General features: G+C 40.3%; 2 protein-coding genes across 5 annotated transcripts in view; one reads left to right on the plus strand and one right to left on the minus strand.

The window, feature by feature from the left end:
• The first annotated feature begins 6 nt into the window (after positions 1 to 6).
• On the plus strand, positions 7 to 8,651 carry PIGB (phosphatidylinositol glycan anchor biosynthesis class B). The gene is made up of 11 exons (XM_026855988.1): positions 7 to 96; positions 193 to 311; positions 898 to 1,002; positions 1,180 to 1,310; positions 1,906 to 2,046; positions 2,396 to 2,447; positions 2,860 to 3,071; positions 4,262 to 4,326; positions 6,529 to 6,739; positions 7,455 to 7,635; positions 8,191 to 8,651. Exons 1-11 carry the CDS (start codon positions 87 to 89, stop codon positions 8,320 to 8,322), a joined length of 1,359 nt encoding a protein of 452 aa, XP_026711789.1. The 5' UTR covers positions 7 to 86; the 3' UTR covers positions 8,323 to 8,651.
• Positions 8,640 to 12,874, minus strand: part of CCPG1 (cell cycle progression 1) — a 19,097-nt gene continuing 14,862 nt past the window's right edge. For all 4 annotated transcript variants that reach the window (XM_026855987.1, XM_026855986.1, XM_026855985.1 and 1 more), the window contains one exon: positions 8,640 to 9,372. In XM_026855987.1, coding sequence (XP_026711788.1) covers positions 9,195 to 9,372 — 178 coding nt within the window. In that variant the 3' untranslated portion in view covers positions 8,640 to 9,194. The remainder of the gene's footprint in view (positions 9,373 to 12,874) is intronic.

Consider the following 12,874-nt stretch of genomic DNA (forward strand, 5'->3'; position numbering starts at 1 on the left):
TGGCGCTGCGGGCGCTGAACTGCGGCCTCGTCCGGACCAGCTTCGTCCCGGACGAGTACTGGCAGGCGCTGGAGGTGGCGCATCGCATGGTCTTCAGATATCCTCCCGGGGCCTGCACGGCCCAGCGGCAGGGGGGAGCTCCGCCGGCAGCTTTCTCTTTCAGTTGCTCATGATTCATCCTTAACGTTAATAATTATGGCCACCTAACCTGGGAATGGACCAGCGGCTTAAGGGGCTACTCCTACCCCCTGATCTTTGCAAGCATCTACAAAGCTTTACAGCTCCTGGCCCAGGATGATGTTCGGCTTCTGGTGAGTATAATCAAAAACCACCTCTGCTACTAAAATTCAATTAAAACAGCGTATTCTTGTCACTGGCCAGGTAGAGTATAAAGCCTTGAGATGTACGAGCACAGAGACCTGGCTGAAGGGTTCCACAGGGGCACAGGACTCATCCGAAGATGAATCAGCCACAGTACTGCAGAGGATTATTCCTGGCCTCCACCAGTGCCCCTCAGTCTCATACTGATACTGTTCGCCACTGCATCGTAACTGCTCAGTGGTTCAGTTTTCCAGAGTGCTGAATAACGTGTATTATTACTGACCTTAGTACAAACAGCCCCTTCTGACTTCTACTCTCTAGAGATGAATGGCAAAGAATTCTTTCAATTTCTGAACACTTCCAGCTGAACTTTAGACTTTGTTTTGGCAGCAATACTAGTCCCACCAAAGGACCTTACTATTTAAAAAAAAAAACCCAACACATTAAAAGCTATAGAGAATATTCACTAATTCACTATTTTCACAGCTGAACAGTCACTCACTGATTCAGTAGTCTTCTCTTCAAACTCAGAATGTAACAGGTTTGCTGCAAGTAAGATTTTTTCTGCTTACACAGATATGGGTCCCTAGACTTGCACAGGCAGTGCTGGCAGCTTTTGCTGATGTGAAGCTTTACTCCTTAGTGCAACACCTTGAGAATGCAGAAACAGCAAAGTGTGTGGTGAGTCTCAGCCTTTAAAAAAACTTAATGCATGTTAATAAACACTGTTGCTTGCAGTGTAAACGACAGCAAAATGATAGTAAGTCACACCTTGAAGAACTGTCACTTTCATTTAAAACTACAGAATTTGTTCTGCTGTTTCGTCCTGTGCATCCTGTTGTTTGTCATTATTTTCAGTACTTCTGCCAGCTGTGTTCCTGGTTTACGTGGTATTCCTGTACCAGAACTCTAACAAACACCATGGAAACTCTTCTTACCATTTTTGCTCTTTCCTACTATCCAATAAAAGGTTCCAAGATGGGGAGCAGGTGAGAAACTTTCTATTAACAGTACTGATAATATTTGGCTTGGGATAACACCAATCTACTGATGCTGTTTAAAATGCTAACTTGTGTCTTAGGAAGGCAACCAAAACTACCTCATTCATGCAGCAAGAGCTCTAGATCATGGAACGAACAAGAAGGATGGTATTTCCTCTAAAAACACTATAGCTGGCATGTAAAATTACTATTCTCTAATTCCCTTGCACAAAGCATCACTTTATGAGAAACTTTTAATTTAAAGGACTGAAATTTGTACGAACTTGGGAAAAGATTAGCAAAAGCTTGTTTGGGTTCAGATACAGGCGAATTTGTGGTCACAACTTTCTTTACCAGCTATCTATTTTAAAGCAAGGATGTGCTTCTAGTTAGCAACTCCATTGCTAATAAAGCTAGTAGACAGCTGGCAGCCTCCCAAGCAAAACAGAGTATCTGCACCGAGAGAATCAAAGTTACCTACAATATGAAAAACTTCTGGTCAGAGACATGACAGCACTTACACTGTTGAAATGTCACTGTCTGCAAAAGAATTGACCAAACCTTTTAAAAAAACTTCCGTTTTTCTTATGTTCCCTCATTCTAGTTGCAAATATTTAGCTTTGGTAGCACTTGCAATTGTTATTCGTCCTACTGCTGTTATCCCATGGATACCTTTGGTCTGCAGCCATTTTTTGCAAGAACAGAGGAAAGCAGACCTCATCCTATACAAGTGCATTCCAATTGGGTAAGTTCTTACTAAATTTAAACTATAAGTGTGCACAGCTGCATCTTAAGATTGATTTTATAGTCCTTTTGCAAAAGTTTAAATAAGGGGCATGCTTCCTTTAAATTAATGTATATGCTAAAATAAAGCACTAGGAGAGGTTTTATAAGGGTGAGACGTGAACAGCATTCCAGCTTTGGGATTGTGCCAAGGATACCAAGTAATGGCAACTGTAAAATGGTCATACTTATGGATAATCTCAAAAAAAGACTAGGAGTCAGGGAATTCTCACAGCTATTTAGAGAACAGTAGAATCTGATACAAAAGCAATTCAGGCAACATCAGTGCAACCAACTTTCTATTTTTGCAGACTGGTCACAGTAGGAACCTCTTTAATAATTGACCGCATATTTTTTGGTGAGGTAAGTTGTTTTAAACTTGACTTATATGAAAAAGGTTGGGTTTTAGCATTTTAACATGGACGGATGTTTCAGTCTCTAACTTCCATTATTTCTGTGACTGCGTTAGGCCTATGATCTCCAAATAGATCCTAAGCCATAAAACCCCTTAAACACTGACTTCTCAGTTACTTTAAATGACAGTTACTTAAAATCAGTGTGCTCAGCTCTCAATAAATCAATGGTTATCAGCAAACCACAACACACTACTGTGTTTAACTGCTAAATATAGGAAGTCTCTGACAAGTCTGAGTTGAAAAAAATCTAAGTATGAATGAAAAGGCACTATCTTTTAAGGCCAGTGATAACTGCAATTTAGCTGTTGGTTTTCACTTTGGATTTGTATTTAACTTTCTGCTCCCCCCAAATCTCCCAGTGGGTACTGGTTCAGCTGAACTTCTTGAAATTCAACGTGCTGCAGAATTTGGGAACGTTTTACGGATCTCATCCTTGGCATTGGTACTTCACTCAGGGACTACCAGTCATCTTGGGTACCCATCTGCCTTTCTTTATTCATGGCTGTGTGCTGGCCGCAAAAAGGTACCGCATCCTCCTCGTGGCAGTGATTTGGACAGTGTTGGTATACAGGTAATTTTTCCTAAGTGTAACTACTCTCTTTCACTGGTTGTGTTCTTTTCAGAGCTCATATCCTATCTAGAACAAAAAAGCACAGTATTCAGGTGAAGCGATAGAAAACTTTAAACTATTCAAACACTCCAAGAAATGCAGTCAATTATACATAAAATTCTAGAAACTACTGTGATACACTTGTATCGTTACCAAACATGTATTGTTAGAATTTATTAGACCCCTAAGGAATAGAATAATTCAGCATAACTTTCAATGGAAAATAAGAAAAATGCACACTCAAATCACCCAACAGGTGTTTAAGCAACAACAGAAGTAGTTAGAAAACTGTGTTTACTAGATGCTTGTTAACAAAAATGTATTTGGTTCTTCAGTACATCCCCAGTAAGATGGGAGGTTCTTAGGCCTCTAAAACTTTCTCCATTCACATATTTATCACACGACAGTATGTCTTACTTCAATTTGAGAAGCAGAAGAAAAGGTAAGGTGTTTCTAAAGCATCAGAATTAACTGTAGATTAAACATGAGACTTTTAGACAAGATACAGCAAATTAATAACTACTAAGTAATAAATGGTGTCAGACTATAGTATAACAGAATACAGCAAAACTGTAGCGAGGCCACAAATGCCATCTCTTGTTTCAGTCCAACTCAAAACTGGATGTAGCTCTATTAGTTTTAGGCCTTTTTTATCTCCCTTAGTCTTTTAAAAACCTGTGTGGTTCCCATGACACCAGCCTTGCAGTAATCTCCAAAAAAGGCCCTAAAATTGGCATGGGAAATTGTGTCAAGTTGTATAAATAGAGGTGAATGTTACTTAACATTGTGTACTTGAGTCTTAGCTTCTCATCCACGTTTTATTGTGTTTTATTATAGAAGGCAAATTGGTGAGGTACTAGCTAAGTTCTATCTAGTAGTCATAGAATCAGACCACTTAATCACTAGAGCAGTAGCCAGGTACTTTTATTAGTGCTTGGTTTAAACAGACCAAATAATCTTAACTTGAATGTACTCATTAGGTTCTTAAAAAGCAGCTATTTGGATTTTTACTCTAAACCGCTTCAATGCCAGCAGCTTTTTAGTACATGCAAGTGCTTCTCTTCCAGTCCTTCATGCTCTAAAACACATTTTGTCAACAGAACTGATGCATTTAACTTCCTTGCTGTAGTATTCTATCTGTTTTCTTACAGCGTGCCGAGTCACAAAGAATTCAGGTTCATCTACCCCATACTGCCGTTTTGCATGGTTTTCTGTGGTAAGCAGTCATTTCAAATGTCTTGCAACCTTCCCTGTATAGAATTTTTATCTAAAGAGAGACTGTTAAAAGTCAATGTAGGTATTTGACAAAGGATTCTTAGAAGTAGCCTAACCTTTTCTTACAGTTAGGAAAAAAAGAAGGGGAGGGGGGGAAGATGAGGAACAGCAAGTGACTGAAACACAGATGGAGAATCCTCAGCAGGGCTGGAAGTACTTCCTGCCCAAAATACTAAAATTGCCTCAGTGACGCCTTTAGCAATGACGCTTACCCCAAATTTTGTTCCTTGGCTCCTTTGTAGTATTTTTCCACCCAGTTCTCTTGGATATTCCTGACAGATGCCTTTGAGTTAAGGAGATGATGCTAGTTTTCTGTCTGCTCTGGATCAACCACTACGTGGAGGCTACTTCCCACACAAGTTTTAGGCAGTTATTGCGATAGCTTCTTCCTTTGGGCATAGTAAGGTGAATTTGTTAAAACATGAATAAGGTCCCTAAACTAACGTGGTTAACTTTAATTTTTAAGAGAACCTCTCCACAGTTTAAACGGGAAAGCGCACTGCCTTTGCTAAAAAAGATTTTCCTGATACTTTACTAGAAAGTTTTAAAGTATTCCTTTGTATTTTTTCTTGGTTTGTGTTTAGTTTTTTTTATCTTATAAATACACAAGACAGCCTAATAAGGAAGTGATTTATATTTCACAAAATTAGGTGTTAACTACAGTAGTGGATCTATACGAACAGTAAAATCACAATGTAAAGTCTAATATGCTGAAAAGTTAGAAAGATTAGAACTTCAAAACATGAAGCTGTACAGCTTTAGCTTAAATACAAATTCAAAAACAGATGAATCGATGAAAAACAATTTTCTTTAACCCATTTTGCTAGTCTAAACAGCAGTAAATCTTACTTCAATAATTTTGCTCTCGCTGAGATCAGAGATGTAATACGTCTTGACTTGATTCGATAGCAGATCTAGATCTAAGGTGAACAGTTCTACCTCACATGCAGAAAAATGACAGACCACTACTTGTTGTTAATATCCCTCAACTTTCATAAGGGAATGAGGTCATTAGGCAATTTATCAAGAGCTAATTATCATCTGTTTGGATACTTTAGTAAAGAAAAAAAATGACAAAAGTTATTTCTGATAATTCAGTGGTTACAAAGAGGTCTTTAAATTGCTCAAAACATTATAAATAAAAGCAGAAAAAACAACCCACATGAATTTCAAAGTAATTTCCAAGCACACTTAAAGATAAGCTAAGAGCATTTCACAAAAGCAGTAAAAGAAAAGCCTGTAATAGAATGTTTCCACTTGTGTTTAAACCACAGACTAATTAGTAGGCTTTGTTTCCATCTGAGATGACGATCTGCAATTTGTCAGAACAGACCAACTGAATACCAACACAACTTGTGAAACAGGCCTATTTAACTTGTTTCTTGTGATTCAGTAACCGTGGTCACAGAGCTTGGCTGCGTAACATACTTTTATCTCCTAATACTGACAAGCACATGACTTAATAAGGGTTTCCAGACTGGCTGCATCATCCTGTGTCACGTTCGTCTAAGTTGTGGTTGTGAGAAACGGGTTTATACAGCTACCTCCCACCAGGAGAAATGCCTCTTTCTGTTATCAGCTCCTTCAAGAAAAGTTGGGGGGAAGGAGCAGAGATGGGAAAAAGTGGAGGAGTAAGCATTTCCAAGGATAGTAGCTAAAAATGAACAAGGGAAGGCTGCAGCTTTCGGCATGTTGGGGAAAAAGCATACCACAGCCATTCCAGGGCACATCTACCATTTATTCTGGCTCTGCTTGGACAGGGGTGAATCGGAACGCATCAGTAAGTCACCAACAAACCACTGATCTGAACTACCCAACGGACTGGTTTTCCCCACAAGCAAATAAAATTAAGCCCTAAAGAGACAAAGCATTGGCTTTGAAATCATACTTCTGGACCTCAAAAGATAGGTGTTGGGCTTAACATTTACACTGTTAAATCTAAGATTTAATAAGGGCGAAGCCTAAGTTTTCAATTTCCATGCAAAGAGTTAAAAGACTAAAACAACACTACAAAAATACCTCAAAGCAAGGTACTGTTGCCAAGTCAGTAATGCTTTTCCAGTGACTTACAGTACTTTCTAAACTGCTGTGTGGAACTGCTGGTATCTGCTTATCTCTAAAACTCACTCAAATGTTTCTATAGGATATTCTTTGAAACACCTGAAAGCATGGAAGAAATCTGCAGCAAGTTTCCTGCTTTTATCCAACTTATTCCCGGCCCTGTATACAGGCTTGATTCACCAGCGAGGTGCTCTCGATGTTATGAGTCACATACAGCAACTCTGCAATAACTCTGACCAGTCACAAGCTTTTGTCTTCATCATGATGCCGTGCCACTCCACTCCCTTTTACAGGTATTAAAATAGTTAAGTGTACTATATTCCATATACTTGAGCATAAATTAAGATTTTTTTTTTTTCCTAAGCTTAACAAATTGAGATGGATAAACACTACAGGAAGAGTTTGGATTTTTCATACAGTTAATACAGAATAAACAGGAAAATAAGTCAGATGCTTATACCACAGAATAAAGTTCAGCATCTAAGCTTTATTCAGTTTTTGTAAAATAACTTTGTATGAGGATAAGCAGTAAGGACTTCTGAAAGTCATAGTGCTTCACTGTGGCAACTTCTGTAGCAAAACTGAAGACTGATTTTACAGTCAAACTATTAATTTTACCTTTACTTCTGCTGCTAAAGAGTAAAGAAATGTAATTATAAAGTGACTAAGGTCTATTCCCAAAAGTTTGTAGTAGATCCTGGCACGTAAACAAAACATAAAAGCAGATATAAACCATGCAGCTGATATGGAAAAGTACCTTTTTAAGAAACTGCTGTTGTGCATAAATCTGCTTTCTGCGAACAGCTGACACCACAGAGCAGTTTGGAGCTGAATCCGCTTGTTCTACTTTTGCTTTCACATGAAGTACAGAAGGGAAAAAATAAGACTGGGGGAGAAAACCCAATATTCAATTTTGGTTTTGAGTGAGGTGTCTAAGTGATGAGTCATTTCAAGTCTTGGATACTGCTCAGTTTATCCTGAAGTGTGTGTTTGTTTTTTTCTCCCCAGTCATGTTCACTGTCCTCTGAAAATGCGATTCCTTCAGTGTCCCCCAGACCTAACTGGAAATAAGAGCTATATTGATGAAGCAGATGTATTTTACTCCAATCCGCTTGGCTGGCTTAATAAGGAGTTTTACAATGATACGTTATTACCCAGTCACTTGATCTTCTTCAGTGTGCTAGAACAGGTATGGTAACAGCAAGATTAAACTAAGTAGTTTTGAGGTCAAGTCACAAAGTGTTAGGGGAGAGTTATAGGTAAGACTTTTGAAGACTGTTGTTCACAGCTTTTTAAAACACAAATTAGAACTGAACTCTCTAGTCCGTAACACAGCAGAGATACCATTCAAGTGATACACACTTAACACGTGCCCTCTCCCCGTGTGTGAGTTCTATCTACATGCCATAAAGTAATCTTCCATAGAATGCTCCTCGAGCCACATTTAAACAAACGTTGTGGTCCATTCCCAGAACTATACACTTTTAAGTAAGCAATACTGATTACCTTTCCCCCTCAATTCTTTTATGAAGTCCATGTACCCAAAACAACAGTGTCTGGTGAACATCCACTCTGGACAGGATCAAACAGCATAGGTACCTCTTTTTCTAGCAGTCTTTCCTAAAATAAAGGATAAAACTTCCAGGGGACAGTTGAATTGATAGTTTTCAGAAGACTTTGGAACGCTGTTTTGATGCTCCCAACTGCACTTTCTGACTGGAAACTCATGTATGTTCATTTACAGGAAATATCATCATTTCTAGCTTCAAAGGGCTATGAGAAAACAGCTACTGTCTTTCACACTCACGTACCTCAAGGACGCGTTGGAAGCCACATCTATGTCTACAGGAAAGGAACTGAAATGATTCATAACTGAAGATCAGTTTCTAGACTGAAGACCTAGTGAGGTCAGTTTTGCACAGCAGTACTGTGCTTAGATGATCCTGTACTGCAGCCAGGAGAGTGTAGTGAGTCTGAAACTGGGGGGGTCTGATGAGGCAGCCACTGGCTGTCTGGGAACACTTCAGGCAACTTCAGCAGCAGTGTGTCAGGGTGGGGATGCCGACCTACCTTACGACACTAGAAAACATCAGGAAGACCAAAGAAGAAGCTTAAACAGTAAGAAACGGGACAAGACTAGACCATTTTTATACAACTGTACAGCTATACTAGGTTGGTTATACAAATAAAGACTTTTACCCACAATGTCTCTTTATTTTTTTTCTACAATATGCAGATATGCAAGACATTTCAAGTGCTTGAATCAGCAAGCTGATTAGAATGCAGCACAGCAAATTCTTCACAATTAACAGGCTCTTGAAGCCCCCCCAAAGACAAGAAGCAAGTATAAGATTATGAAACACTAACATTACCATAACGTAGACCTATTTTCTGAAGGATGAGATGAAGTTAGTATATCAAACATTGGAGTTAATTATTGGTACATTATGCACGACTCAAGCTTGAACTATACTAATGGAATGCAATTAAGCATATTTTTCATATACAGGTCATTCCATGCTAGTTTCTGCAACAATAGTGCTGGCACCCAAACTACAATCGATTCCAAAGAACAGTTAAAGCAACAGTACAGAATATGCAAATTAGAAAGCTTGACTTCTGCCTTTTAACAAACGTGTAAAAATCAAATTATTTAGAGGAAAAAAACTTGCATCTTGCTGCTTTGTTGAAAAACAATCAGTTTCTGGAGAGAATGTGAACTCTAATCTTATTTTTACCATAAATTACTCAATATTTTGGATCAAAGGGTAATTGCCCCAATTCTATTTCAAGATTTGCCATGTGTCTTCCATTGGTGCGACCGTGTTTATGCCATTTACCTTCTCTTTTAGTACGGTGGTGGTACTTCTGAGCTGGTTTTTCATATCTGGAATTTTCAGTTTGTGTAAAAGGCCTTTTAGGTCGACTGCAAGGAGTAAACAAAAGCTTATTACTACTCTTATGAAAGCATCTCTCTAAAAGCATTCTGAAACACAACTACATTGAGAACAGCTTTTAACATCCTGAGGTTGACTGAAAGCAGAATTTGTATTAAGAAGTCCTTTCTCTTGTACGCAAAACGGTGGGGGTGTATTTAAGTCATCAATAAGATGGTATATTTAAAAGAAATCCCTTCTAACTGGTTGCCCAAAGTTCTTTTTAGAATAAAGCCAAGAAAACAGGCTGTCTGATTATCCCTGCTATGATGCCTGAGGTAGGTCTCAACCTATTTTTCAGTTACTCTATAAAAATAAAACTTTACAGACCACTAGGAAATTCTTTGTGCAAACATGGGCACTTAGAGGTTTTCATACACAATCCATTTACACACAGAGGGGGCACCGACAAAACACTTGCTCACCTGTTGCAGTTTTTGATGCAAACAGTCCCATTATACTACATGCTGTTACCGTATGACTAGTGTACCCTGCCTTCTGCTAAGCTCAGGCTATTTTCATCCTCAGTATCGTACAAACTTCTGTATAATACTACCAGTAAACGAATTTCAAATTCTCTTTCTGCAAATTGAATTAAAGCACTCAAAAATTAAAATTAATTAAATTTAAATTAAAGTTCATTTAGTAAGAAGTATTTGAACTATAAATAAAAACATAAAACTTAGGTGTTTGCCAAACCTACACATTAAAAAGGCTACTTGCTAACTGGTAACAGGAGTATCATCCTCCCGGTTCAACCTGTAATAAGAGAAAATACTACCTCCCATGGTATTTAGTAACCCCAAAGTAGTTAAGTGTTCAGACTTCCTGCTGCAATAAAATGCATGAAATAATAAGAAAATCCAAAAGAGAAACCTGACTGAAGAACTGCACCTTGATCTAAAGATGCTTTGCACTGAATACCAGCAGAGGGAAAAGTTCTATCACGGCTACGAGGACAACTTCTTGTGTATTATGAATTAGTTAATATAGCACATTTTTTCCTTACCTGATCAGATTAAGCATTAGCCTGAGAGACTATATTGCCAATCTTGTAATAGCAATATTAAAAGCCACATAAAATAAATACAGCAGTGTTCCAGAAAGAGCAAGTTTCACACATTAAGGCTGCTTGCTTCATTTTTGTTCAAAGTCTACGTGGTAGACACAGTTCACCACACCCAGCCCCCTTGGGCCAGGCAGGCAGCATACCACAACTGCTCTGCAGAAGCCCCGACAATACCATTAGGTACAGGAAAGCAACATAGGAAGCAATTCATGGCAAAGACCTCGGTAAGCATGTCTGAACCAGGTTTAGTCAGGGTCGGGATCTGAACTAAGGCCCACCACTTGAGCATCTCTGCCCCGGGCACGCAGACTAACGCACCAGCACACTACGCAACGAGCCTAGGGAAGTTCCTGAAAAGCCAGAGGGAACAGACCTGCCACAACAGGGCTCAGACTGCTCAAACCTACTCCAAACCCTTCTCGTTCAGGTAAGGACAACGGGGAAGTCCTAGGTAATGCTGCTTCTGAGACAGTTATTCATTCCATCTGATGGGCAATCAGAGCTGCTCACTCTAAAGTAATCCTACTTGCACTTACCCAGTTTTCTAAAGAACTCAGTAGAAATATTAGATTGCATACATCGGATCTGTAGAGCCTCACAAACTATTATCACACACACACAATTTATATATAAGGTACTACAGGTCCACTTGGTATTTCTAGTATTTTTTTTTTTTATATATACCTCTATAGTATTTCCACTGAGTCCTTCAGAAAATCTTCTAGCCTCTGTGTGTGTGTGTGTATGTGTGTGTGTGTGTATGTGTGTGTGTGTGTGTGTGTGTGTGTGTGTGTGTGTGTGTGTGTGTGTGTGTGTGTGTGTGTGTGTGTGTGTGTGTGTGTGTGTGTGTGTGTGTGTGTGTGTGTGTGTGTGTGTGTGTGTGTGTGTGTGTGTGTGTGTGTGTGTGTGTGTGTGTGTGTGTGTGTGTGTGTGTGTGTGTGTGTGTGTGTGTGTGTGTGTGTGTGTGTGTGTGTGTGTGTGTGTGTGTGTGTGTGTGTGTGTGTGTGTGTGTGTGTGTGTGTGTGTGTGTGTGTGTGTGTGTGTGTGTGTGTGTGTGTGTGTGTGTGTGTGTGTGTGTGTGTGTGTGTGTGTGTGTGTGTGTGTGTGTGTGTGTGTGTGTGTGTGTGTGTGTGTGTGTGTGTGTGTGTGTGTGTGTGTGTGTGTGTGTGTGTGTGTGTGTGTGTGTGTGTGTGTGTGTGTGTGTGTGTGTGTGTGTGTGTGTGTGTGTGTGTGTGTGTGTGTGTGTGTGTGTGTGTGTGTGTGTGTGTGTGTGTGTGTGTGTGTGTGTGTGTGTGTGTGTGTGTGTGTGTGTGTGTGTGTGTGTGTGTGTGTGTGTGTGTGTGTGTGTGTGTGTGTGTGTGTGTGTGTGTGTGTGTGTGTGTGTGTGTGTGTGTGTGTGTGTGTGTGTGTGTGTGTGTGTGTGTGTGTGTGTGTGTGTGTGTGTGTGTGTGTGTGTGTGTGTGTGTGTGTGTGTGTGTGTGTGTGTGTGTGTGTGTGTGTGTGTGTGTGTGTGTGTGTGTGTGTGTGTGTGTGTGTGTGTGTGTGTGTGTGTGTGTGTGTGTGTGTGTGTGTGTGTGTGTGTGTGTGTGTGTGTGTGTGTGTGTGTGTGTGTGTGTGTGTGTGTGTGTGTGTGTGTGTGTGTGTGTGTGTGTGTGTGTGTGTGTGTGTGTGTGTGTGTGTGTGTGTGTGTGTGTGTGTGTGTGTGTGTGTGTGTGTGTGTGTGTGTGTGTGTGTGTGTGTGTGTGTGTGTGTGTGTGTGTGTGTGTGTGTGTGTGTGTGTGTGTGTGTGTGTGTGTGTGTGTGTGTGTGTGTGTGTGTGTGTGTGTGTGTGTGTGTGTGTGTGTGTGTGTGTGTGTGTGTGTGTGTGTGTGTGTGTGTGTGTGTGTGTGTGTGTGTGTGTGTGTGTGTGTGTGTGTGTGTGTGTGTGTGTGTGTGTGTGTGTGTGTGTGTGTGTGTGTGTGTGTGTGTGTGTGTGTGTGTGTGTGTGTGTGTGTGTGTGTGTGTGTGTGTGTGTGTGTGTGTGTGTGTGTGTGTGTGTGTGTGTGTGTGTGTGTGTGTGTGTGTGTGTGTGTGTGTGTGTGTGTGTGTGTGTGTGTGTGTGTGTGTGTGTGTGTGTGTGTGTGTGTGTGTGTGTGTGTGTGTGTGTGTGTGTGTGTGTGTGTGTGTGTGTGTGTGTGTGTGTGTGTGTGTGTGTGTGTGTGTGTGTGTGTGTGTGTGTGTGTGTGTGTGTGTGTGTGTGTGTGTGTGTGTGTGTGTGTGTGTGTGTGTGTGTGTGTGTGTGTGTGTGTGTGTGTGTGTGTGTGTGTGTGTGTGTGTGTGTGTGTGTGTGTGTGTGTGTGTGTGTGTGTGTGTGTGTGTGTGTGTGTGTGTGTGTGTGTGTGTGTGTGTGTGTGTGTGTGTGTGTGTGTGTGTGTGTGTGTGTG

Source organism: Athene cunicularia, assembly GCF_003259725.1.
Source record: "Athene cunicularia isolate RWA chromosome 10 unlocalized genomic scaffold, athCun1 chr10_part1, whole genome shotgun sequence".
NCBI classification, from domain to species: Eukaryota; Metazoa; Chordata; class Aves; order Strigiformes; family Strigidae; genus Athene; species Athene cunicularia.

Coding starts and splice junctions, on each gene's coding strand:
- PIGB (XM_026855988.1), top strand. Junction 1,003..1,179: donor CAGAAACAGCAAAGTGTGTG/GTGAGTCTCAGC, acceptor CATTATTTTCAG/TACTTCTGCCAGCTGTGTTC. Junction 1,311..1,905: donor GGTTCCAAGATGGGGAGCAG/GTGAGAAACTTT, acceptor CCCTCATTCTAG/TTGCAAATATTTAGCTTTGG.